Genomic DNA, 27405 nt, shown 5'->3' with positions numbered 1-27405 from the left:
GGGAACTTGCACGCGGACATCATTTCCACTGCCCGCATGCTGCTATGCAAGTCTTCCGCGTCTCTTTCAGCGCGCACATCCCTGCACCGGCTTCCCCTAACCCATTCACAGGGAGGATCGCCGTGAGACAGCACACTGTCCCTCTGCTTACAGAAATCACCTGACCCGCAAGCGGGAGGAGAGATCTTGCTCCAGGTAAACTCGACCCTGCTAACCCCTGAAAGGGGAGCTTTTTAGGCATTTACCCTCCTGTTCCATAGTTAGTCTTCTTCCTATAAGATAATACTATCCACCGGCCCGGACAGGACAAAAAAGACTGAGGGGAGAAGGGAAGTGTAACCTTTTGAACTATTGGGGGAGGTCCTGTCCGCTGGCCCACGGGGATGTTAACCCATTGGTGAATGCTGACCATGGGTGACTATGGGAAATTTGCATGCTTACCAGCATACCTTCTCACTGATCTCTCTCAGAACTCTAACACAGAAACCAACCCAAACACAGATTTCATCTGAAGTCTCAGATAAACCCAGGCTGTTCTTGCAAATAGGAGAAATTAGTAATGTGAAAAGTGGAAGCCAGGGCCCAAGGTGAAAACTGAAATACTTCAAAGCAAAAGTGAAAGCACAAGAGTTGGAGGCTGAGCATTTGATGTGATATATAACAATAAAGGGGGGTAGGAACCCATATAATATTCAGAATTACCTATTATTTTATAACCAAAACATTTTCAACTGTTCGTTGTTTTATCTTACTGTGCCATTTTTTAGATAAATACTGTGCATAAACATGCACTCCTTCTCAATAAGCAATTTATAGCACAAAACAAGAGACCTGCGGCACAACTGTTGCAATTGAATAAGTGATTAGTATTTATTCATCTCATATGAGATGAATAAATACTAATCACTTATTCAATTGCAACAGTTGTGCCGCAGGTCTCTTGTTTTGTGATACACAATTTTTGGGCTTTTTGGGCAGTATTGAGCCCGACACCTGAAGGCACCTGACACCAACCCGGTGATACAGACCTGTGACAGCACTCCAATCTTGGGATTTAAGCAATTTATAGCGACATGCTTTGTTCCAACATCCTATTTATCTTATGACCTAATTTCTGCCTCATCCATGAACAGTAATATATTTCCCCTTTAAAGTACCAAAAATGAAAACACACTGACTATATTTGAGAGAAAAAAAAAAATATATATAAGGCTACCCACCAATGGCTATTGACCGCAGATAAAGCTTTTCTGCATTTTCATACTGACTCATGTCATAGTTGTACAAAGAAGCCAAATGCCCCACTGATAGAGCTACTTCATAATCCTCTTGACCCAGGAGCTGTTCCTTTATCTGGATTGCTTTGATGTGCATTTCTTCAGCTTCCTAGAAAAAAACCCATAAATAAATAGTGTTTAAGACTACATGAGTAAATTACCACCTAGCTTAGGGTTGGGGCAGACAAACAGATTAGCGGAGATTTAGTCGCCTGGCGACTAATCGCCTCTTCTGCGTGGCGACAATCTCCCCGAACTGCCTTCCGTATGCTTGAATAAAGAATCGCCTTTGCGAATACACTCTCGCCGCCTCGATTTCCGAAGTTGCCCGAAGTTTCCTCGTGGGCAAGGGGAACACAATCTACTCCAAATTAGTTTATTGGCAAAGAAGCTTATATTTATGGCAACTCAAAAACAAGAGATAAAGTATACAAAGCCCATTGTGCCTGGCTGCTCAAAGTTTTCTGTGACAGAAATTAAAAGGGTAGTTTATCTTTAAAATTAGCTGTGTTTTAAAATATCTCTGTCATATCATATGTGCAATTGATCAAAACTTTAATACCTTAAACTTTCTCATGGACTGATACAGACGGCCAAGGTTTCCATAGTGTTTAGCAGTCTGTACATTGAATTCTCCAAAGGCTTTTTTTGCCAGCTGTAGTGAAGATAGATGGAGGTCATGCGCTTCCTGAAGCAGCTTTTGTTCTGTCTCCTTGTTGTGACAATCAATAGCAATTTCCTCCAATATTAGTGCTGGACAAAAGAATTTCCGCAGTATTGAACAAAATAATTATAAATGTAAAAAACAATGCATGCTGGCAATATAGGTGAACTTTACTACAACTGCTTTCCCAACTACAGAGGTCTGTTACGAGACGTATTGGAGATATGCACATTTCTTTTGGTTGTTCCCAAAGTAATCAGAATACACTGTCCAATACTAACACGCTATAGAATCCCAACATCTATCCCTTAGTGGGGTTTATTTAGTGCAGGTCCTATTAGGATTAAAAAGAGGCACTAGACAAGGGTGCTCCCTGTCCCCCATCCTAATTGTGTTAGCCATCAAAACTTTAGTTGCTCTCATTCGCCAATAATATCCGACAATATAATCTTAGCTATTCGACCGAGACACCAAATCTGCAAATAATTTTTCTATGCAAACACATACTTATGCTTATTACCAAGCCCTTGACATCTCTACCTAATCTAATTCACCTAGATAACCTTAAACCTATAAAATAGGGACCCCCAAATGTATTATTTTTATTCACAAGTCACATTCAAATGTAAAAAGAGTTGGGGAACAACACAAGCATGAAAAAAGCAGACATGGAGTGCCAAATAAGGACTGTGGTTTACTATTTGGTAGAATCATGTTGACTGGCATCCTACAGGAAACTCTGAACTCTGAAACTCCTAGTAGTGCACATGGTTTATATGGCTCAAAAACTTGCCTCCAAGACAGGAATTATAAGCCCCGAGGTCCCTGGGAGCAAGATCAAATATGTTGGAGAGCAATGTGTGGCTCATGAGCCAATAGTTGGGAGAGATATATATATAATAATATATATATATATATATAGCTTTTCACTGAAGTATTGCGTTAAAAATGTGAACAAGTGCTTTACTAAGACAGATCAATTTTTCCACTTTTGCTTTACCACGTTTTCCTAATCTTAAATTAAGGTGCCAATAAACAGGCACGGATAGCAATTCTCAGCTAAAAAGGACATCTATTGTCCCTTCCAAATCATGTGACTAGGGCACATTCCAAATATAGTATCAGCTTAGCAAACACAGCCCAAGGCAATTTAATGTAAGCTAAGGCGATTTTTAATAAGCCCAAAGGCCAAAAGTTTGCATTATCAAAATTCAACCAACGGTGTGGCTGGGTAAATTAGGTAAAAACTTGCCTATTTAGCAACTGGACCAAATAAGCAGACTACCACATGTATGGCCTTTCAGATAAACTTCTGTGCATGATTATTCTCCAAGGTAAAGGTAATACTCCAGTAGGGAAAGTATAATCTCTTTGTGTGCCTTATACCTTGATTTGTTCGTTTCACTTTATTGAATTTCGTTTTGTCCTTTTATTAATTTACCATTTTTGGATTATTACTGTGATTGGACTTATGGATCTAAATGGACTATTGTTTCAAATAATGTTTTTTGAGCAAAAATTTTTCTTTTCTGTAAGAACAAAAAAATGTTTTTTGAGTAAAGTTTTTTGACGTTTTTTTCTGTTGGTGGGAGGGCCGATAGGCTATTTAAGGGCTGTTTGTATTAGCTTGCCATATCACCTGACGAAGGGGCCTGCCCCCGAAACGTTGTGCTTGTTTGACACAATAAATGCATAGGGGTATATCCCCTTTTGCATTCAACTCTGTGTGTCGTTTCCTCAATTCTTCGTTTCCTGGCTATATATTAGGACACTTTACTTAGTTTATTTATTTGTTTGCTCCTGTACTATTTATGTTAAGTGTTTATAATATCAGCTAAAAGAAATGGAATACACAAAAAATAAGTAAAAAATTATTTTGAGACCGTGCAGATTACCTTTTACTCTTTTAGAAGAGGCAAGTAAAAGATGGTCTTCTGGAAGAATATGAGTAATGATCTCTATGGCACGTTCAGCATGAAATCTAGAACAAAAAAATAACAAAAACAAATCATAAAATAAACCATTTTCAAGAGGAGTGCATGCCTATATAGGGGGTGGAGGCTGCAAGATATACAGTAGTTAGAATAATTATATAGCATTAGGCTGTTCAACCAAAAGTGAGCAGTGTGTAACTGTCAAATTCCACATACCTAAATATAGAATATATTATAGGTAGGAACCCAACATACCTTCACTTTTCAGTGCCATAAAAATTGACGGGTACTCTACACACTCTTCTAAACAATAATTTACGCTGCCAGAGAAATTACCTTTATCATTTCAAAAGTCACTCAAGAAATACTGTGGTTAAAGATATAGCCTTAATAAGTAGTGATTAATATAGATTCATACTGTATGATGTTTCAATGGTGCAAGATTCAGTGCTTGCAAAATCCCTTGTGACTTCTTAATGGATATTAGGGCACGGAATCTGCAATTAAGTCATTAGGTATTAGGAAAATAAATCAGTTGTAATACTCACAGTGCATTGTCAAACTTTCCCGAACTGTACTGATGAACATAAGAAGAGTATGCCAAGTCTTCATGAGCTGTTGCCACATGAATATTTTTACCTCCAAACACTGACTGTCGAATATCAAGGGCAGTCTAAAACAGGAAACAAAACATTCAAAAAGAAGTTCTTGTAGCACCGAATAACCAAAACCACAGCTGCACTTGCTGATGTATGATATGGATAGAATATACCCTCTTTTAACATTAGTTTAATGAATAGAGTTGTGCTGAACATACCTTTTTCTTGTTTTATTTAGAAAGGTTTATGTTTTTTAGATTTTTTAAAACAAAGATAAAATCTTAAACTGAAAGTAAAATTCACATTCTACTTGAGGTTCGTATGAGCATGCCCTCTATAAAATTTGCTACCTTTATCGAAAAGCCCAACAAGCCAATGCTGGGGGGAGGGAATGGTTTGTTTATACAAAGTGCTGCTTAGTGAAATGCTGATTTGTTTTGATTTAGTTTTTGAAGTACTACATTTAATTTCGTTTTATATTTTGCCCTCTGTTTTGAAGACAAATAATAAAAAATAGTATCAATAAAATGCTTTCTGGTTGCTGGAGTCAGTAAACAACTGTGGGCCGGTCCATCCTAGTAGGCCTGAAGCAGTGAATGATGGCTCCCACAGGACGGTCAATTGGGGCTGCCTTGTCAAGTCATGCTTGGAAACAAAGATTTTGTTTGATAAAGAACTGCACCCATGCTTACCATACACATGAATGGGTGGGAACAGAGAATATTTTGTTCCCCTCCTGTAATGCCAATAGCCCCTAGAAATCACCTGTGTGCTACTTTGCAAAAGGAAGTTTTCTTCAACATGGCAGTCTCAAGATTACCTGCTTAATCCTCAGTAGGGTGACATTATCCTTAGAAAATGTTGAATTAGTTATTATATTATCATCATTCATATATATCGTGCCAGCAAATCGTGACGTTTTTTATTATAATGAAAATAACAGGGAATATTGAAATAATTAGACAAACAAGGGTTACAGAACAAAACTTTATGAACTATAGTTTCTAGCATGATATTTGTCATCCCAAAAATGTCAAACATGTTAATATGACACAAACTGTAATAAATTTGAAAAAAAAACCAAGTCCATACCTGATATATTGCGACAGACTGACAAATGTTATCTACATTGAGAAGGTAAAATCCATAGTCTAGGAGCGCATCAGAATATTTGGGATGTTTAGGACCAAAGTTTTCCCTGTAGATAGATGTTCCACATTAATAATTCAAAAAAAATATTCAGTGTGAAAAAAAGTCTATTCAGAAAAAAAAAAAAAAATTACCGTGCAAGGTAAACCGCATGCTTTATTAACTGCTCTGCCTTTTTGAACTCCCGCTTTACTACACAAGCCTAAAAGGAAGAGATATTGATTTATGAATGCAATACAGAAAAAGGATAGACATAAACAAGCTTCCATTACAGCAATAAAACACTTCACAAAGAACTGTTCTATGTAAGTTGTAAATAGGGATGCACCGAATCCACTATTTTTTACTTTTTCTCACGGTTATAAAAAAAAACAATTCGACCAAACTAGCAAACCTGAATCCCCTTAATTTACCAATAATTATTTTGAAAAAAGGGTACAACTTTTTAGCAGCTTTAGAGCTTAATATATCTAAAAAAAATTTGTTTTTTCCCCCTCTTAAAATGTTTTCTCCCCTTTAAAAACTCGACCAAAAAAATATGAGGTTTAATAAATAGGCCCCTTAGTCTACCTCCCAGTGGATCAACGATTTGAATTGAATACATATTCCCAATTCTAAATATTTGAAATCTTTCTATTGCAGAATACATGATACAACAATATCTTCAACTACCAGTAATCTTGTTATGAATGGTAGCCCTAACCAACAAATTAACTGGTAGTCTTACCTTGGATGCCTGCCTTAAAACATCCACAATTACTTTGACAGGAAGTCCACTTGTGATTTCCTTCATAGCTTCTATACACCATTTATATGCCTGTAGAATAAAGTTAAGGAACAAAAAATATTTTTTGGTAAGGTGAATTAAAATAAATTGCAATCTACTACACGACAAAAGACACAGAAGATCCTTTACCAGTGATCTCCAACCAGTGGCTCACGAGCAAGCCCTTGGATGTTGCTCTCAGAGGCTCAAAACAGGTGCTTGTTTCTGAATTCCAGGCTTGGAGGCAAGTTTTGGTTGCATAAAAACCAGGTGTACTGCCAAACAGAGCCTCCTGTAGGCTGTCAGTCCGTATAGGGGCTACCAAATAGCCAGTGACAGCCCATATTAGGCATCACCAGGGGCTCACGGGTATAAAAGGTTGGAGACCCCTGTGCTATAGTATGGGACTATACTATAGCACACTCATTATTTTATTAAAACAACTTCGACCATACTCCATCCACAATTTTATCTTATTCATCAATAAAATAATTCCACGAAAAAATTTGTTTCCCATTTAAAACTCTGACCACAAAAATTATTTTTAGTAAATATATAACCCCCCTAATCTAACACCTTTCCTGAATACTACATCCCTGTATATAACACTTTTAGAAATCATAAGGTGATTTTACATATAGCTCTCACCATAGGTACCTGCTGACACCAATGCCTAAATTAAAGTCCTGAAACCTTATCTTTGATCCCCAAAGACTGCTGGGAATCAACTGTTTGAAATGTGTAAGGAGCTTCACTTTATAAGAACTGCATGTACATGAATAAAATACTTTGGCAAAAATGTTTTGCCTTCCACTACAATTATTTCCTTTTCATCTCAGCATTCTTCCCATACTCTGAGGTCTCTCCCTGTATGAATCCTGGAGACCTTCAGGTGTTAGTGAGTGGTCAGCCACAACCTTAATTCTATGGCACTTATGTACACTGAAAACCCTAAATAGATTAATTTAAGAAAAATCTTTGGTTTTGTAATTTTTTGGGATAAACAGGGCAAACAGAATTTGAAACGACTCCATTTTTGTAAGTGTCCCGTGTATTTCACTGGAACCAAATGTTTGCAATAGGGATGCTGGCAATCTATGAATATACTTTGTATCTAAATATTTTACCTCATCATAGTGGCTTTTAGCAAAGAGGAGAGCACATAGCTCCCCATACAAAGCTGCTTTATTTGCATATTGTCTGTGCTTCGCCAGTTTGTCCATGTAGGTCTGTGCACGTTTAAAGGTTTCTTCTCCCAAATGGTACTTGCAGTTGCCATTCCTTACATGGAGTAGCCTATAGATGGTAAAAAAAAAAATGTAATCAATAATAATAGCTTTAAAAATGTTTGCTGCTGCTTTCATTTTTTCCCACTGACTGGACATATCAGATTGCACTTCACTTGTGTAGAGGGGAAAATGCCAATTACCTATAAACAAGAAGCAGGAATGAAGGGATGACATTTTTACAATGGGGTGACTTGGTCTGTGTGGAAAAGCAAATGCACAACCTTTTGAGATGATGGGGAACAAGAATAAAGGGCTAGGGTAGTAAAAATATAAGGGTGGAAATCAACAATAAACAAATACAGTTTTACAACACAAACAGGGAGGGCAAACGTAATAAATAAATATACAGAGGTTAATTGCCATGTTGTAAGAGATATCGAAAGCATGGGGTCCCTACCCTGTAGAGCTTACAATCTAAGTGGGTGGTTAACAAAAGCAAAAATAGAAGGGTATAAATGCACAAAGTTCTGGGCACTAAAAGGACAAGACCACAGTTATAGTATAGTTGGTACATGTTTTCATCAAGTTAGTGCTTATTTTGGAAGTTGTGCCAAGCCTCCATTTTACAATTTACCTAGGCATCCCTAGCGTATGTCTATGGGGCAGATTTATTAAAATGTGAGATTAAAGTTTTTCACAGAAAAACTAACCTGCGTTCTATTGATTCTTTTAAAAGATTTCTTCTTTTAAAAGTAATCTGCCCCTTTGACTCATGTGTGCGCTGTACATTAAGATTAAAAAAAGAATCTACTAGAAGAGGGACACCTATCACAAAGTTAGGGTGGCGGCACAGCGCCAAGTGATTCCATTCACTTGTTGGTGCCTAACATATAGTAACCACACACACAATGAAGAGGAGTTTCTTTGTGCCAAGACTGAATCACATAATGTTGTGCTCCCAAACAGGTTGGATATGAGTTTGACGGGTTGAGATAGCAAGATAGAAAGTTTTAAGATGAGCGATTGTGGTGGGTGTGGATTAGACAGAAAGGAGATGGCCAGTAATAAGCAGGGAGACGATTATCAAATGTAAAGAGAAGTCACGGGTTTAAAATATTAGCAGATGGATGTTGTATATAAGGGGTAAGGAATAAATGAAAGTCACGTGTCTCCTTCCACTGTGATGGAAGAGATTAAAACCCCAATAATCTCCTTGCGAATTAAAGGACTCTGAGCTCTTTTGCAATGTAATTGTCTTTATAACACTCTAGTTTTTTTAAACTTCTCTCATTTGGTAAGCAATTTAGCCAATTTTAAGATGCAACAATTATTTTAAAAAAATATGTACAGTCATATGGAAATGTTTTGGAAACCCTCTTAATTCTTTGGAGTTTTGTCATTGGCTGCGTTTTCAAAGTAGCAACTTCCTTTTTAATATATAACATGCCTTATGGGAACAGTAGTATTTAAGCAGTGACATAAAGTTTATTGGATTAACAGAAAATACGCATCATGACAAAATTAGACAGATGCATAAATCAATACTTAGTTGAGCCTCCTTTTGCAAATGTAACAGCCTCTAGACGCCTCCTATAGCCTTTGATGAGTGTCTGGATTCTGGATGGCGGTATTTTTGGCCATTGTCCATACAAAATCTCTCCAGTTCAGTTAAATTTGATGGCTGCCGAGCATGGACAGCCTGCTTCAAATCATCCCATAGATTTTCCATGATATTCAAGTCGGGGATTGTGACGGCCATTCCAGAATATTGTACATAAATGCCTTTGTAGATTTCAAAGTGTGTTTAGGGTCATTGTCTTGTTGGAATATTCAACCCCTGCGTGACTTCAACTTTGTGACTGATGCTTGAACATTATCCTGAAGAATTTGTTAATATTGGGTTTAATTCATCCAACCCTCAACTTAAACAAGGGCCCCAGTCCCTGAACTAGCCACACAGCCCCACAGCATGATGGAACCTCCACCAAATTTAACAGTAGGTAGCAGGTGTTTTTCTTGGAATGAGGTGTTCTTCTTCCGCCATGCAAAGGGCTTTTTGTTATGACCAAATAACTACATTTTTGTCTCCTCAGTCCAAAGCACTTTGTTACAAAATGACTGTGGCTTGCCTAAATGAGCTTTTGCATACAACAAGCGACAGTTTGTGGCGTGAGTGCAGAAAGGCAGAAAGGGCTTATTTCTCATCACCCTGCCATACAGATGTTCTTTTTGCAAATTGTGCTGAATTGTAGAACGACGTACAGATACACCATCTGCAGCAAGATGTTCTTGCAGGTCTTTGGAGGTGATCTTTGGGTTGTCTGTAACCACTCACAACTCTCCACATATGCCGTTCCTGTATTTTTCTTGGCCTGCCAGACCTGGGTTTTACAGCAACTGTGCCTGTGGCCTTCCATTTGCTGATTACATTCCTTACAGCTGAAACGACAGTTTAAACCTCTGAGATAGCTTTTTGTAGCCTTCCCCCATACCATGAAACAAACTTTTTTTCAGATCGTTTGAGAGTTGCTTTGAGGATCCCATGCTGTCACTCTTCAGAGGAGAGTCAAACAGAAGCACATCTTGCAATTGGCCACCTTAAATACCTTTTCTCGTGATTGGACACACTTGCCTATGAAGTTCAAGGCTTAACAAGCTAATCCAACCAATTTGGTGTTGCCAGTAATCAGTATTGAGCAGTTACATGCATTCAAATTAGCAAAATTACAAGGGCACCCACATTTTTGCAAAGCCAGTTTTTCACATTTGATTTAATCTCATACAACTGAATACTGCTTCACTAAAAATCTTTTTTCAGAAAACACCCCAGTGCTCAGATGTTCCTGGGAAATGAAAGACATACCACTGGTATCTTTTTTATTGAAAGTGGAGTAAATTCTTATGCAGGCTGAGAGGGGTTCTCAAACTTTTTCATATGTATATAAACGGTTAAAATCTACCAAGAAGTAGTAATTTGTTTAATATTCACAACAACAGGGTCAGGCAGAGGAGAAAATAGCATCAATTTTTTTCTGTTTAAAGCTTGTTAGCAGCCAGGGTAAAAAAAATATGTTGTTTTTCAAACTATTTTGGGTTACCTTTGAAGCCATTATGCCAATTATATTCATTTACCATTGTTGTTTTCCAACCCTTTTTGAACATAGAACAACACTGGCAACATGAACATAGAGTTTAAAGCCAGTGAAAAGTGAAAGATTTGGTGAGAAAGACAAAACCACTTTTTTTGGGCAAATGAAATAGCAACTAACAAATCAGCTACTTGCCACTAAATTTAATATGTGTACATAATAATAAAGTACCAACATATTAAAGGGTGTATTGTATACAGATACTAAAGGTTACTCCTTTGACACTGATGTAAGCTTTTAAAAATTGTTTAGGGAAAAAGGGAATATTTAAATTGGTTTTAGAAGTGATTTTAGAATGGTTTTCAGTTCAGTTTTCAGAATCATTCACCTCAGAATGACTGCCAACTAGCAGTAATGCATATTCTGCAAACCATGTTAAAGTAAAAACAAGAACAATCGACACTTGGCATGATTTTGATGATTTTTGTCCCTCCACATTTGGCATAACAGAACAATGCTTTTTCTTAACATCACAGACGGAGCAGATTGTGACCTCATTGCTAGCAAGCAAAGTTAGTGGGTGCACAGACAAATGAACAGAACAAGAGACAATGGGAAATAAGTGGGCGTGTCTAGAGAGTGATCATTCAGAGAAAGGTCAGCTCCTACTCTTATAAACCCATACAGTGTATATAAAGAGTAATAAGGCCCCTGTACTTCAACAATTCTAAATTAATTTTAAAAAGGAGTTGTGTATACAATAGTTCACTGGGGGAAACCCAAACACACAGTAATCTATACCACTGACTTTTTCCTCTGTGCATACCTAACACTACATTCCACTGCACGGAAGCAGTGTAGCATCTCATTTTGAAAACCACACAGCTGTAGACAAGATTGAAACACCTTCTCAGCATCGCCATACCATCCAGCATCTGATAAGAACCCACCTGTATAAGAAACAAAAAGGAAACATTAGCACATATGTTAAATGAAAACCTACAAATGTTTACTTTATATCAAATCAAGAACAGGGCTACTCGGCACTCAGATATAGTTAAAAAAAGTCTTTATCAGTCAAAGTTAAAAATATATTCGCATCTCGGTGTTCCCCGTGCGTTTCGTACCCACAGGGGTACTTCACATGGGCTGTGATATCCCCCACAGAAAATGAGCATTTATACGAAGAAAAACCAATCAAAAACTAGGAACTACTTTGTACAAATGCTCATTTCTTGTGGGGCATATCAAAGCTCATGTGTATTACTCTTGAGTGCTGGATAGCCCTGTTCTTTTCGTATATCCTGGTTTGCCGCTCCCTAAAGCTGGGGGTTTGAGGCTGGGGCAACTGAACCACATCAACTATTTGGTGTGCTATTTACATTATGTTCTGGAGCACCTTGTTCTCTCAATCATTATTTTATATCAAAAACATTAAAAAACTGTAAATAAACATATCCAAAAAAGTGAACAAAGAAGTAGCATACCTTTATTCTGATAAAAAAAAAGGACTAATTCTGTAGATTTAGAAACCAGATGGTTCACAAGGTAATGTGCAGGATCAAGTACCCTTAATCCAAAACACTTATTTACATTTATAACAGTACTTGGTAGGCCATAAAAGGTGTCCATACAAATAAAAGCTTTTAATTCGTTCCATGCAGACTGTCTTAAAATCGTGTTGGGCGAGGACTGAATCAATACACCAATGAACACCACATCTAACAAGAGTTTCAAATTGGTCTGTAGGCCCCAGTTTATGATCCTGTCCCCAATGCCAACAATTGTATCAGCACAATTAAGCCCTGCTAGTGGGTAGCCAAATTGGACCTAGACACGTTTGTTTGACGATACTGTCAAACAGAAGCATCTGGCAGTATATAGCCACCTATTCAGCAGGCAGAGAGCGGAGGCAGAAAAAAAAACTCAGTTGCATATATGTACTCCTAAGTAACAAAAAAAATCAAAAAAAAACTATTAAAGGAACAGTAACTCCAAAAAATAAAAGTGTTTTAAAGTGATGGAAATATAATGTAGCATTGTCCTGCAATGAAAAAACTGTGTGGTTGCTTCAGAAACACTAAGAATGTCCATTACAAATTTTGCACTTGTGATTAGTAAATGCCTTTACTTAAGATGGCCATAGACGCAAAGATCTTCAAAGATCCTCGATTTGCATGATTTTTGGACCGTGTGTGGAGAGTCCCAACATTTTTCGCCTGGCGATCGATTGGACAGGTTAAAAGATTTATGTTGGCTGCCGATAATATCTCTGCATGTATTGCCGATCGTACGATTTTCAGTGGGAGACTGTCACTAGCTTTGGACGGATATAACTTTCGTACGATTGCTGTCAGGGGCTGAACATTGGCTGATCTGTTCTTTTGTACTTTATTTGCCCGGAATTGTTAGTGGCAGGTCGGGAGATGGGAAAGTCCAATCGTACGATGATTCGTATGATCGGATCTTTGCGTCTATGGCCAGCTTTTAAAGACACATGCACAGTATAAGAGACAGGGATTCAACATCAAATTTACATTTTCACACTATGGAAAATTCTGGAACATAATTTGTATTAACATACCAAGGACAAAGCCAATCTGAATTGCTTTCTCTTTAACTTGGGAATCAGATTCAGCAATGTAGGAACAACGCCTGCTGAAAGAACATGCTAACACAGAAGCAACTTTTACACCATGGTCCATTAATGCTTGAAAACAGTGGTGAAGCAGATGTCTGAAAATATAAAAAAGCAGAGCATACATAATTAAAACAAACATGCTAAGATGTCGTACCAAGAGGCTACAAGTGTTAACATTTTTCACAAGAAGATATCAGCAGTGAATGGTAACTTGTCTTGGCTTTTGCAAGCAAAAGTAACGTGTGTTATCCCTGGGAAGAGAAATACTACTCCTACGGATACGGGGGCTTATTTAGTAATATAGTATAACTCCAATATTACAGCAAAAATCAGCATGCACAAGAGGTAATGTCATCAAACCACGAGGCAAATTTACTAAAGTGCGAAGCGGCTAACGGTAGCGCAAATTCGCCAGCATGACGTCATTTCGTTACTTCGCCAATTTACTAAGGGGTGCTGGGGTAAATTCACTAGCGAAGTGGACCTACTCTAGCGCTACTTCGCACCCTTACGCCAGGTGAAGCTGCGCTCTGTTGAATGGACGTAACTAGGCTAATTCACTAACTTGCGCATTTTACTGAACGTTACCCTCTTGCGCCAGACTTTAATTCGCCAGGTCAGACCAGGCGAAGTTCAACACAATAGATAGGAGTTTGTCCAAAAATAGTTGAAATTTTTTCTAAGTCCCAAAAAACGGTGGCGTCTTTTACTTTGTTAAGGGTGATAGGCTGAAATATAGCATAAATTTTTTTGGGGGTACCCTCCTTCCCCCCTACATTTCCTAACATATGGCAACTCAACGATACAGTGGGCACATGTATAGGGCAATAGAACACCTTTATTTTATTTTTTAAAGGTTTCCTGGGCTTGTGTAGTGTAATGTAGTTGCTGCATCATACACATATATTTTAACTTTGTGCCGTATGCAAATTAGGCATCGCTAGCGTAACTTCGCTTTGCCTGACAAAGTAGCGGTAGCGCAACTTCGCTATCGTTCGCCTCCCTGAGCGCAACTTCGCATTTTAGTAAATTTGCTTAGCGCTGGCGAAACTACACCTGGCGAAGCTGTCGCAACTTCGGATCTTAGTGAATTTGCCCCTACATCTTTTTATGACAGCAATAAAAGGTATATACAGGTATGGGACCTGTTATCCAGAATGCTCAGGAACTGGGGTTTTCCGGATAATGGATCTTTCCGTAATTTGGGTCTTCGTGCCTTAAGTCTACTAGAAATCCATTTAGACATTAAATAAACCCAATAGGCTGATTTTGCTTCCAATAAGGATTAATTATATCTTAGTTGGGATCAAGTACAAGCTACTGTTTTATTATTACAGAGAAAAAGGAAATCATTTTTAAGAAGTTGGATTATTTGACTATAATGGAGTCTATGGGAGACAGCCATTCCGTAATTCGGAGCTTTCTGGATATCGGGTTTCAGGATAAGGGATCCTATACCTGTACTGACAACCTTTGACCGTTAAGCCTTTAATTAGCCTCTAGGTCACTATAGATAAAACAGAAGCCTTATACTTTAAAATTCAACTCTTCAGTTACATTTCTAAGCAAAAGACAGATCACATGAGCCAATTAACGGACAAAGTTCTGTCTTGTATGGTTTGTGTGTACAGTGAATCATAGGATCCCATGATGGTGGCCCTAAGTACTTAAAATGGCAATTTTCTATTTAGGATGACACAATAGCACATACATATTTTTTATAGAGACCTACATTGTTCAGGGGTATAGTTTTCCTTCAAATAACATTTATTTATGCACTCTAAAGATCAAGAATACTCACCGTTTGTCTACAGCACGTAGAACTTTGGCAAAGACCTCCAGTTCACAAAATTCACTTCCAAGCTGGCATAATCTTCCTTGCTGGTAAAGCTGAAAGATAAGTATTGTTATTACCTACATTGTTGTAAGATACAAGTTTCAGTTGTATATAATAGAGAGCCTACTCCCCAGATAAAAATTGTAAAACTTACTCCATCCTGGGAAAAAAAAAAAACTAAAGGTGGCTATTCACTGGTCAATAAAAGCTGCCAACAGCCCAAGTCGCTAGAATTAAAGCAGGCCATACACACAAAAAAACAGTAATGTTTTCCACGACGGGTCGTTACAAATATAGTTCAGTAGTGGTTTACAGTGGTTCCAATATGAGGGGCTGGTTCCACTAAGGAGGCAGAAGATAAAATACGTATTTCCTCTTCTAGTAACAGCTGAAAGCCTAGATATTCTTGGAACTGTGGTTAAATGACTGAAACAACAATATTTTCCTATATTTGTGACCCTCTTACAACTAAAGGGGGCTTGAACAAAGTGTAAACATCCAAGGGGGGTTTGAACTGAAAATATCTGACAACATATTAAATATGAAATGCTTTTCATAGGGTTAAACAGAACAAAAATGGGACGTTTTTAAAATGCTGCTTAAAAAATATACATGTCAGAATATTACGCTTGTAAGCAAGGAACATTGTTGCAAAACAAACCCGTTGTGGTTCAATAGAAGTGTTGGTGTTGAGGTGGGACTATGAAAAGACATGCTTTTAAGGCTTTCAAGTTAGCTGGGACAGCAGAAATGTTTATCAGTAACAAGGAGTCCAATAAATCATCAATAGTAAAAATAATTAGGCAGTAAGGGTTGGGAGGGAGGTCAGCTGGTTGATGAGAACAGAAAAAAGCAGAGATTCTGAACTTGTATTTTCCGTCTGTACACAAACGAGGAACCAATCAATGAAGGTTTCCTTCTTAATAGTCCCAATCCTGGTACAGGTATGGGATCCGTTATCCAGAAACCCGTTATCCAGAAAGTTCCGAATTATGGAAAGGCTGTCTCCCATAGACTCCATTATAATCAAATAATCCAAAATTTTAAAAATGATTTCCCTTTTCTCTTTAATAATAAAACAGTAGCTTGTACTTGATCCCAACTAAGATATAATTAATCCTTATTGGAAGTAAAACCAGCCTATTGGGTCTATTTAATGTTTACATGGTTTTCTAGTAGTCTTAAGGTGTAAAGACCCAAATTACGGAAAGACCCGTTATTCGGAAAGCCCCAGGTCTCGATGATTCCGGATAAAAGGCTCAATACCTGTAATACAACTAATGTTGCATGGTTCACGCACGAGGAAATTCTTAAGAGACTAGAACATGTTGAGATAAAAAAAAAAAAAAAAAAGGCCTGTGACTGTAAGGTATTCAAACTGCCATTTTTCAGGATTCATTGAGATCTGGCTCAAGAGGTATTAAGGGATAAGATACTTGACTTCATTGCAAATCATAATACTACGAGTTTGTGCCAGTATGGTTTTATGCGTAATATATCTTTCCAGACTATTTTAATTTCCTTTATGAGAAGGTGAGCAGGAACCTCGATTCTGGAAAGGCAGTGGATGTGATCTACTAAGACTTTGATAAAACATTTGGTACAGTGCCAAACAGAAGGTTACTGGTTAAATTAAGGAATGGCGGCCTGTAAAATAGTATTTGTACCTGGATAGAGAACTGGCTAAAAGACTACAAAGAGTGGTGGTAAATGGAACATTTTCTAATTGGACCAGTGTTGTTAGCGGAGTTCCGCAGGGCTCTGTACTTGGTTCTTTACTTTTCAACTTGTTTATTAATGACCTGGAGATGGGCATTGAAAGTACTGTTTCTATTTTTGCTGATGATAATAAACTGTGCAGAACTATACACTTTGCAGAGTGATTTGACTAAATTGGAAAAATGGGCAGCAAACTGGAAAATGAGGTTCAATGTTGATAAATGCAAGGTTATGCACTTTAGCAAAAATATATTAAAGGACATTATAGACAAATAGCAGGGGACCTTTTTACCCATAAAGAGGATCACCGTACCAGAGGCCACCCCTTCAAACTAGAAGAAAAGAACTTTCATTTGAAGCAACGTAGGGGGTTCTTCACAGTGAGGTTGTGGAATGCACTGTCGGATGTTGTGATGCTGATTCCGTTAATGCCTTTAAGAATGGCTTGAATGATTACTTGGACAAGCATAATATTCAAGGCTATTGTGATACTAAACTCTATAGTTAGTGTATGAGTATATACTCATGTATGTGGGTATATGGAGGGATCAGTGTATGTATGATTGCCGAGTTCCATTTGGAGGGGTTGAACGTGATGGATTTTGGTCTTTTTTCAACCCAATCTAACTATGTAACTATGTAACTACTGCATGAACATATAGACTAAAAACCTAACAAATATGAAGGTGGAAACAAAATGATCGTTCAATTGTTATAGCCAGATTAACATATGCATTCCAATATTATCATTCATTTAAGTCAACCCATATGAACTGACAAGACATCTAATGTTACAAGGACAGAATCATCTGGCCATATATTCATCCCAAAAATTAAGCATAATAGCTCATTGGAACATGCATGGCTAAATTAAAAAACAAGGAATTCCCACCAATACTGCTCTAAAATCTGAACAAAACATCTGCAGAGATGCTTAAGAAACTGACAACCAATCAAAATACAGTCCTACAGCTCCATGTGCCAATCATATATGAAACAAAGGTGTGTGTGAAAATTTGTTAACTTCAGGTATCCTCTGAGGAATGAATGATTTAAGGCCCTGACACAGCGCCCACAATGCATATATATATTCAAAACAAATTGCTATTTTGAAAGCTTAGCCAATGATATACAAATTAAGAGGGATTCCCAAACTTTTTCATATGACTGTAAATGTAATGATTTGCTTGGGAAACAACAACAACAGTTTGGGATTTGAACATTTCTTTTTTCATGCTGGAACTAATAACTTCCTTTTTAGATTGAGGGCTATTATTACACAGCCCTGTTGATAAACTTTGTTGTGAACCAATATATCGTGTTTGACATGAATTAACACCTTTATCTGTTTTGACAATCAAAAAGGCTTGGATAAAACCATAAACAAATTTAAATACTGGGAATCCTTACAATATTATTCAGCATTATCAAGATACTTTAAAAGGATTAGGAAAGTAATATTCACTTCTCGGCAACCCCTGTAATTATTAGCACTTACTTGTTACCCATCACTGGCACTCTTCTACTGTTAAAAATGTACTGGGCAGGATACTTTCTGAGCAACATGCCACATTCTTGACAGCTTTTCTGAGGGGCCCCATGTAATTATTCACAACTGACGTGTGTTATAGTAAAATTCCCGGCTTTACTATGCTGAGCTTGTGTCAGTTCTGGGCTGTCACAAGGGATCTTGATGAAAATAAGGCTAGTTGGCTGTGTCAGCAGTCACACAGACACACAAAAAGTAGAGTAAAAGTAAGTGATTATATTTTTAACAAATTACTCTCCCCCCCGACCAACTGAAATTCACTTACATTGCCTTTTAAAGGTATGACAGAACTAAAGATGCACACATTGTAGCATTGTTGTAAAACTACAAAACTGTAGGAAATAGTTTGACATGTTTTTAAGGCCAACTCACAGTTATTCATTTTCATGCCAAAATAACAATTGTGATGGCCATTCAGCAAGTAGAAAGGGTATAAACAAAAATATGAAACATAATCTGGTAGTGCTGTAACACCGGTCAAAATTCAAGAAGTAAAGATAAAAAGCGCGGAAGCCCAAAACCAGTGTGGCCAAAACAGGCTGAAAGAAATTACAGTGCAAAAAATTACAGTGCAAAAAGTAATAATGTTTTACAGCCTCTTTCTGACCCAGATATAAGATTAGCAACACCCTAATACACTAGCTGGCCAGTTTTACCACAAAACACAATGAAGAAACAGCTACTCATTCGCTGTATTAATTGGTTGGCTGGCCAAAGGCCTGACAGACCAACTACTTATTTTGTAACTGGATCACACACACACCGAATTAGTCCAAACGCAGAACAAACTGCCCAGCTATACTGCATTTGAGTACAGAAGAGTGGATCAAACATGATTAAGCTGACATCCTGAAGAAGGTGAACAGAATACAGTATCTTTTATATTTCTCAAAGTTGGCTCTAATTGTTTACCTACTGGACACCCACCCCTATTGTTGACATGAATGCAAAATGGCAGCTAAAAACTGATCTTTTTCAGGCTGGAAACTACCGATCCCCAGTGGTGACAGATAGTCTCAATATATGTCGATGACAGGAGACACCAGGAAGAGGATAATGCATATTCTATCAAAAAAACAGCTTGCACTAAAGCAATATTGTTATTGCAAGATAATATAAAGATACAACAATTAGATGGCTTAATAAAGGGAAAAAAACATGTGGGTGGGTTTCATGCAGTTTCCCAATGTAAAGATGTGTGTTAGCAAGTTAAACACAAGCTTCGCGTTTATATCACAAATGCTCTTCCATCACTGAACTAGCTATGAATGAGGCATACACATAGATACTGCATTGTGACAAAGGATGCATACTTTGACAGAAATCACTTAACATCCATCCTACCTTTAGAAAAGGAATAAAACACTTTTACATTACTTTGAAGTTAACTCTATAATTAAAAAAAATAATAATTCAGACCAACTTCATTCAAAACCTTGTTTATATAACTAATGGCTACTCTGAGTCTAAGGCCACTGTCACACAGTGATTTAACCACGGCTTAAATCTCCCGATGGAGAAAACACTGATCCCCTGGCTTTCGACTGGTCTTCTGTGTGCAATGACCAGTGGGATTTCTTTCACATCGGACATAAGAGCATGGACAGTGCTCATAGCACATCAGTGTTCTCAGGGCTGGTGGATTTGCGCAGCAAGAGAAAACACAGAGTGTGACACTAGCCTTAGAACTCATTAAAAACTCATTAATAATGCAAAGAGTGGCTGTCAGAGAGGATCTGAACCCAAAGTGTTCCAAATGCTTATGTTAGCTATAATCATAGCAATACTAATAGATAAATAAAACAGTGTGTCTTTGTGACACCGACCTAAGAGCATCGCATATGATATGGGACCGCTTTCAGCCCATTTTTTTTTTTTTTTAAAAATCCCAAACACACAACTAACTGCAAAATGCTCACAGCAGCACATCCACACTATTCCACCAGAAATCTAACTCAGCAGTTACGTACAGGGCTTTCTTGTGCCAAACTAAGTGTAACTGTGCTCCTAGCACAAAAATTAAAAAAAAGTGTATATTTAGTCAAAAATATATAAACATTCCAACACTACAGTTGGAATGTCCAAACTGTAACACTTTATTATCAAACCACAATGCTCAGCTTTACCACCCCCAAACCTTTTGGTTTTTAGTAAATCTTTAATGAGCACTATACTGCCTAGATTTCCAGTGCACAGATAATCCCCCTGCATAATGAACTCCTGTTTCTGTGACGTAAGGTGGTTGTATACTGGTAATCTAATTATCTACCTTGCAAAAAACAAACATTCAAACAAGCTTCAAGTTCCCAGGAAAGCGCAACAAAAAGCATATTTTTTTCTCAATTAAAGCAATAGGCAAAACAAATGATCAGCAGAATCCCTATTTATTGAAGTTATGCTGAACAAATCAGTACACTGCCCCATTAAAGATATTATTGAACAATAATTTTAAATGACACCATCATCAAAAGAATGTGTTTTTTACCTCTCAAGGGACCTGATGTCCAGAATGCTCAGGACCTGAGGTTTTCTGGATAACGGATTTTTCCATAATTTGGATCTTCATACCTTAAAGGACCAGTAACATCAAAAAATTTTATATAAAAAATCCATTCTATATGCTAAAATTAATGGGCATGACCTAATAAATTAATGTAACACACCTAGCGTTTTTTTAAAAAAAAATTCAAAATACCTTTTCTCCATGATATTGGAAAACGGCGAAAAGGCGACCTGTCGCCATGGCGTGCGCACTCCCGACACTGTTCCTGTACACAGAACCGGAAGTAAGGAGCCGGAAGTCAGAGCACAGAGCAGCCCATTAGGTAAGTAAGGGGGACAGAATGGATGCTGGTAGAGGAGAGGGAAAGGCTACGGGGGCAGAACGGCTGCAGAGAGAGAGGCTGCGGGGGACAGAACGGGTGCCGGCAGACGGGAGGGAAAGGCTGAGGGGGCAGAATGGATGCCGGCAGAGGGGGGGGGAAAGGCTGCGGGGGCAGAATGGATACCGGCAGAGGGGAGGGAAAGGCTGCGGGGGCAGAAAGGATGCCGGCAGAGGAGAGGGAAAGGCTGCGAGGGCAGAACGGGTGCAGAGAGAGAGAGAGAGAGGCTGAGGGGACAGAACGGGTGCCGGCAGAGGGGAGGGAAAGGCTGCGGGGGCAGAATGGATGCCGGCAGAATGGAGGGAAAGGCTGCGGGGGCAGAACAGGTGCAGATAGAGAAAGGCTGCAGGGGACAGAACGGGTGCCGGCAGAGGAGAGGGAAAGGCTGCGGGGGCAGAACAGCTGCAGAGAGAGAGAGGCTTCGGGGTACAGAATGGGTGCCGGCAGACGGGAGGGAAAGGCTGCGGGGGCAGAACAGCTGCAGAGAGAGAGAGAGAGGCTGCGGGGGACAGAACGGGTGCCAGCAGAAGGGAGGGAAAGGCTGCGGGGGCAGAACAGCTGCAGAGAGAGAGAGAGGCTGCGGGGGACAGAACGGGTGCCGGCAGACGGGAGGGAAAGGCTACGGGGGCAGAACGGCTGCAGAGAGAGAGGCTGCGGGGGACAGAACAGATGCCGGCAGAGGAGAGGGAAAGGCTGCGGGGGCAGAATGGATGCCGGCAGAAGGGAGGGAAAGGCTGCGGGGGCAGAACAGGTGCAGAGAGAGAAAGGCTGAGGGGACAGAATGGATGCCGGTAGAGGGGAGGGAAAGGATGCGGGAAAGAGCGATAAATTCAGAAAGGCTTGACAAAAGATCCTGGGGGGGGGGAGAGAGAGAGACATGCTGGGGGAGGGAACATAACTGCTGGGCAAAAGAGTGGGGAGAGAACGTAACGGAATGGCAGAGTTTCTGTCAGCGTGAGCAGGGAAAAGCATCCAGAAGTGACGTCATGGACCCGGAAGTCAGTCCCGGAAGAGACACACAGCAGCGCGCACGTAGGGGAACAAGCAAGAAGATGCCGGAGACCCCTTGGACGCCGTGGGACAGTGCCGGTTTGAGTTTTCTCCTATGTCTTATCCAAACAGCAGGAAAGATCAGCATATTGGAGGTAAGTAATTTGTATGAATTTGTTTTTTTTTATTTTTAAAAATTGTGTTACTGGTCCTTTAAGTCTACTAGAAAATCATGTAAACATTAAATGAACTCAAAATGCTGGATGTGCTTCAAATAAGGATTAATTATATCTTAGTGTGGATCAAGTACAAGGCACTGCTTTATTATCACACGAGAAAAAAGAAATCATTTTTAAATGTTTGGATTATTTGGATAAAATGTATTCCACAGGAGATGGCCTTTCCGTAATTCAGATCTATCTGGATAAAGGATTTTCAGATAATGGATCCCATACCGGTTTGGTTCAAGAACAAGAGCAGGGTTTTACAGATTTTCTTTAACTTCTAAAAATGTAAAGCTACTTTTCTACTTGCATTTTTCCTGGTGCACATGACCTGGCTGCCTTATCAAAGTACTAGTGGTTCTAGCTCAGTCTTGCTTTCAAACAAAACAACAACAACAAAAAAAAAAAAGCATATCTGAATTTTATTTGTTCTGTTAAAACCATGGTGTAAGGCAAAAGGCACATGGATCAATTTCTCGGCTGATGTAAATATGTCAACGGTTAAAAAGCTGATCCACTACTTTCCATCCACTGACAGGATCAACGCTCACACAGAGTGGATTTTGACGTGGAAGCGCTTAAGTATGTATTTACACACTGAATTAAGGTGGCCATACACGGGCCGATAAAAGCTGCCGACAGACCGTGTCGGCAGCTTATTGGCCCGTGTATGGGGGCCCCCGACGGCCTTCCCCGATCGAGATCTGGCCGAAAGTCGGCCAGATCTCGATCGGATGGGATTAAAAATCCCGTCGGATCGCGGCCGCATCTGTTCATTGATGCGGTCCCGCGATCCGACCGCCCGTTTGGTGAACGCTAGGATCCGATCGTTGGGCCCTAGGGCCCACGATCGGATCAGCCCGATATTGCCCACCTCAAGGTGGGCATATCGGAGGGAGATCCGCTCGTTTGGCGACATCGCCAAACGAGCGGATCTATCCGTGTATGGCCACCTTTACACACTGAATCACACTCTGTAAGCTAGCAGGGTGATCCTGTGCCGGTCAGTGCACACATGGGGGTATATATATCAAAAAGTGAAGAGATCCCCTAGAGTGAAATTCTGCCACTCTCCATTCATTTGAATAGGATTTATCAATGGGTGAAAGTTCATCGTTAGATAAATATGCCTTTCAAAATCCCATAAAAATGAATGGAGATCGGCAGAATTTCACTCTAGAGGACCATGGTGATCTCTAACTTTTTCGTAAATATACCCCATATAGAGGAAAAGGAAGGCAGCCAGGAAAATGATCCGTGTGCCTTTAGCCTAAGCATACGATTATAGCATACACCTACCTTTTTTTCTTTTTAAATCTCTTGAAGTTTTAAATTTAATGCAAACGTGTGCAATTTTGTTTTTCTCAACAGCGGGGAAAAAAACCCACCAGTGTCGGCTCAATACTACATCTGCCGTTCATGCAATTTGCATCCACTTGTTGAAGTGGACCTGTCACCCAGACATAAAAAGCTGAATATTAAGGGGCCGATTCATCAATAGTCGAATATCGAGGGTTAATTAACCCTCGATATTCGACTGGGAACTAAAATCATTCGACTTCGAATATCGAAGTCGAACAATTTAGCGCTAATCCTGCGTTCGATCGATCGAAGGATTTTTCGTTCAATCGAACGATTAAATCCTTCGAATCGAACGATTCGAACGATTTTAATCCAACGATCGAAGGAAAATCCTTCGATCAAAAAAAGGTTAGCAAGCCTATGGGGACCTTCCCCATAGGCTAACATTGACTTCGGTAGCTTTTAGCTGCCGAAGTAGGGGGGTCGAAGTTTTTTTTAAAGGGAAAGTACTTCGACTATCGAATGGTCGAATAGTCGAACGATTTTTACTTCGAATCGTTCGATTTCGTTCGAATTCGAACGAATTTAACCAATTCGATGGTCGAAGTACCCAAAAAATACTTCGAAATTCGAATTTATTTCATTCGAATCCTTCACTCGAGCTTAGTGAATCGGCCCCTAAAAGTCCTTTTCAAATTAAATATGAAATCCAAATTCTTTTTTTTTTTTTTTATTAAAGTGTTCATAGCTGTTGTAAACTGATTTAAAAAGCTCAGCTGTCAATTAAATATTGTCTGCCCCTTCTCTATGTCTTAAGCTGGCCATAGATGTTGAGATTTTTAAAAGATCAGATCCTGATCGTGAGACCCCGATCTTCTCAGAACGATCGTATGATCGTATGAATTTACCATCAACTAAAAAGACCAATTTGCCAGGAAACCAAAGGGGAGCTGCCTGCTTGGCCCTGCAAACATAGATACATTGCACTGGGACCGACAAAGATTTTTTGACCTGGCCGATCAATTTCCCGACAGATGTCGGACGAAAAATCGTAAGATGTACGATCCTTCGAATACCACTAACCACATGATAATTTCGAAGGATTGGTCGGACTTCCCTAAAATCGGTCGTTCGGCAAGACGAATCGTCGCGTCTATCGGGAGCTTTAGGCATAGAGGCGGAGCAATCAATAACTTTCACTTTCCATTCAGCACTTCCTAGATGTCACTGCTCTCCCCACATTCCCCCAGTTCTCTTTATCATTTAATTGTGTAGTCAGGACATGGGAATGGACATCAGGTTCCCCATTCTGGTGCACAAATAAGATTCTGAGATAATGCAAGGCTTGTCTTAATAACAGTGTCCACAAAATGGCTCCTGCCTACTTGCTATAATTATGAATTCCCAGACTGATGGAAACTAGATTCAATTAATTTATACGGTGTAATTAACGTTCATTTTGCTTGACTCACATGATAAAATAGGATTTGGATTAATTTTTTTGGGTGACGGGTCTCCTTTAACGGTGCATGTGGAGCGGGTTTTGGCCCAAAAATATGAATACCTGAGTGTTGGGTGGCAAAAGGCTGTCCCCTGTCATCCATGTGATTTCTGTGCTCATGGGAAGGTAGTGAGGCAACAGGTTTAACATTTTGCCTTCTCTGACAACATACACATGAACAGAAGGTTTTAATTGTGAATGGGAAGATGCTGCATGCAAAAATGAAAGAATTCAAAAGAAAAGCTAGTGTCCCTGCATTGATCCATACACAATGATCTAGCACTGCACTCATAATATTAGGCTAGGAAGTGTTAGACAGAAGAGTAAACAGCACTGGCCCCCCTTCTCAGTGTCAAGCTACAATCACACCGTGTGACAGAAGAGAGAAATATTAAATAAGCACATATGGAGCTCCAGCCTGCCTCACTACAGGATCTGATTGAATCACTATTCCTGCCTATTGTATAAACAAGTGTAGGTGTAATGTATAGACGTAACGTAAAGCATGATGTGCCTGTCCCAACCATACTGACAGCTTCCTAATGAACCCTGTGCCGGTCACAAACCCATAGAGACAGACAGACGGCTCCCGTGCTCCATCACCTTGTAGTACACATCAAACTGGATGTTTTCGGGCAGGCTGCGGATATCCCTGCGCGCTCGGCTGTAGTTATCCACCACGGCGGAGATTGCCGTGTTATACAGAGTCTCTGGGATCCACTCCAACTCCGCCGCCGCCATGTTCCAGCTGTCCGAGCCAGGCTGTGGAGCAGTGACAGCCCGGACTGTCTTCTCCACCTTCTCCTGCACAACTCGAAGGGCCTCGGGTTCCGTGTTTCCTTAAGCACCGCTACACATCGAGAAGCCTCCTCTTCTTTTGCCTTAAAGACAATGGGTTGTCGTACACCCACCAGCCCTCTACCGGGGGAGGAGTACAAACCCTCGGTATTCCTAGCGTTATTCCCGTCCGCAGAACACCGAATTCTAGATCGCCTTCTTACCCACTGCGCAAGCGGCAGCAACAGTGACGTCCGCACGCAGAACGTGTAGCGATATGACTAGGAGAGGGTTGGCATTGTACTGTAGAAAGTGAGAGTCACGTGATGTGACAGAAGGGATGATGTCAGCACACATAAGTGCTGCTGCTTTACTGCAAAATTGGAAAAGAAACCGGATTAATGTTGTGTTACTGCGCCTCTACCTAAAGGGATCCTGTCATCGGAAAACATGTTTTTTTCAAAACACATCAGTTAATAGTGCTACTCCAGCAGAATTCTGCGCTGAAATCCATTTCTCAAAAGAGCAAACAGATTTTTTTTATATTCAATTTTCAATCTGACATGGGGCTAGACATTTTGTCAATTTCCCAGCTGCCCCCAGTCATGTGACTTGTGCCTGCACTTTAGGAGAGCAATGCTTTGTGACAGGCTGCTGTTTTTGCTTCTCAATGTAACTGAATGTGTCTCAGTTAGAGTTGCCACCCAGCCGGTATAATACCGGCCTAGCCGGTAAAACACCTGCCAAGGCCGGGGCCGGCATTACAAATTTACCGGCAATGCAGTTGCCAGTAATTTGTAATACCCCCTGGCCTGCCCCCAATTCGCACAGAACTTACTTTTTTTCCAGCACTGTGGACATCGCTACGATGCTGCTCCGCCCCTTTTGCGGCATGTCACTTAGCGCCGCCCCTTTTGGTGCCCGCCCCCCACTGGCCGGTAATATTTTTCAGTAAAGGTGGCAGCCCTAGTCTCAGTGGGACATGGGTTTTTACTATTGAGTGTTGTTCTTAGATCTACCAGGCAGCTATCTTGTGTTAGGGAGCTGTTATCTGGTTACCTTCCCATTGTTCTTTTGTTTGGCTGCTGGGGGGGGGGAAAGAGAGGGGGTGATATCACTCCAACTTGCAGTACAGCTGTAAAGAGTGATTGAAGTTTATCAGAGAACAAGTCACATCATCACTTGGGGCCAGGGCCGCCATTAGAAATCACGGGGCCCCGTACAACAAAATTTTTGGGGCCCCCTGGGCCCCGCCCACACTGACGACCAAGCTCCG

At 39.8% G+C, this 27405-nt stretch overlaps 1 protein-coding gene across 1 annotated transcript in view; it reads right to left on the bottom strand.

Moving 5' to 3' along the window:
* The window catches only part of appbp2.S (amyloid beta precursor protein (cytoplasmic tail) binding protein 2 S homeolog), a 32078-nt gene extending 5732 nt beyond the window's left edge, over positions 1-26346 (bottom strand). The window contains 14 exon segments of the mRNA NM_001093550.1: positions 1221-1386; positions 1840-1920; positions 1923-1975; positions 1977-2030; positions 3837-3922; positions 4424-4548; positions 5567-5672; positions 5758-5825; positions 6351-6440; positions 7517-7685; positions 11534-11657; positions 13292-13443; positions 15150-15238; positions 25956-26346. Of these exon segments, the coding sequence (NP_001087019.1) occupies positions 1221-1386; positions 1840-1920; positions 1923-1975; positions 1977-2030; positions 3837-3922; positions 4424-4548; positions 5567-5672; positions 5758-5825; positions 6351-6440; positions 7517-7685; positions 11534-11657; positions 13292-13443; positions 15150-15238; positions 25956-26093 (1501 nt within the window). The 5' untranslated portion in view covers positions 26094-26346.
* Between the last annotated feature and the right edge of the window lie 1059 nt (positions 26347-27405).

The sequence above is a fragment of the Xenopus laevis genome, chromosome 2S (genome assembly GCF_017654675.1).
Source record: "Xenopus laevis strain J_2021 chromosome 2S, Xenopus_laevis_v10.1, whole genome shotgun sequence".
Classification (NCBI taxonomy): Eukaryota; Metazoa; Chordata; class Amphibia; order Anura; family Pipidae; genus Xenopus; species Xenopus laevis.
Note: the sequence above shows the minus strand (reverse complement) of the source record. Positions and strands in the feature narration are given on the sequence as shown.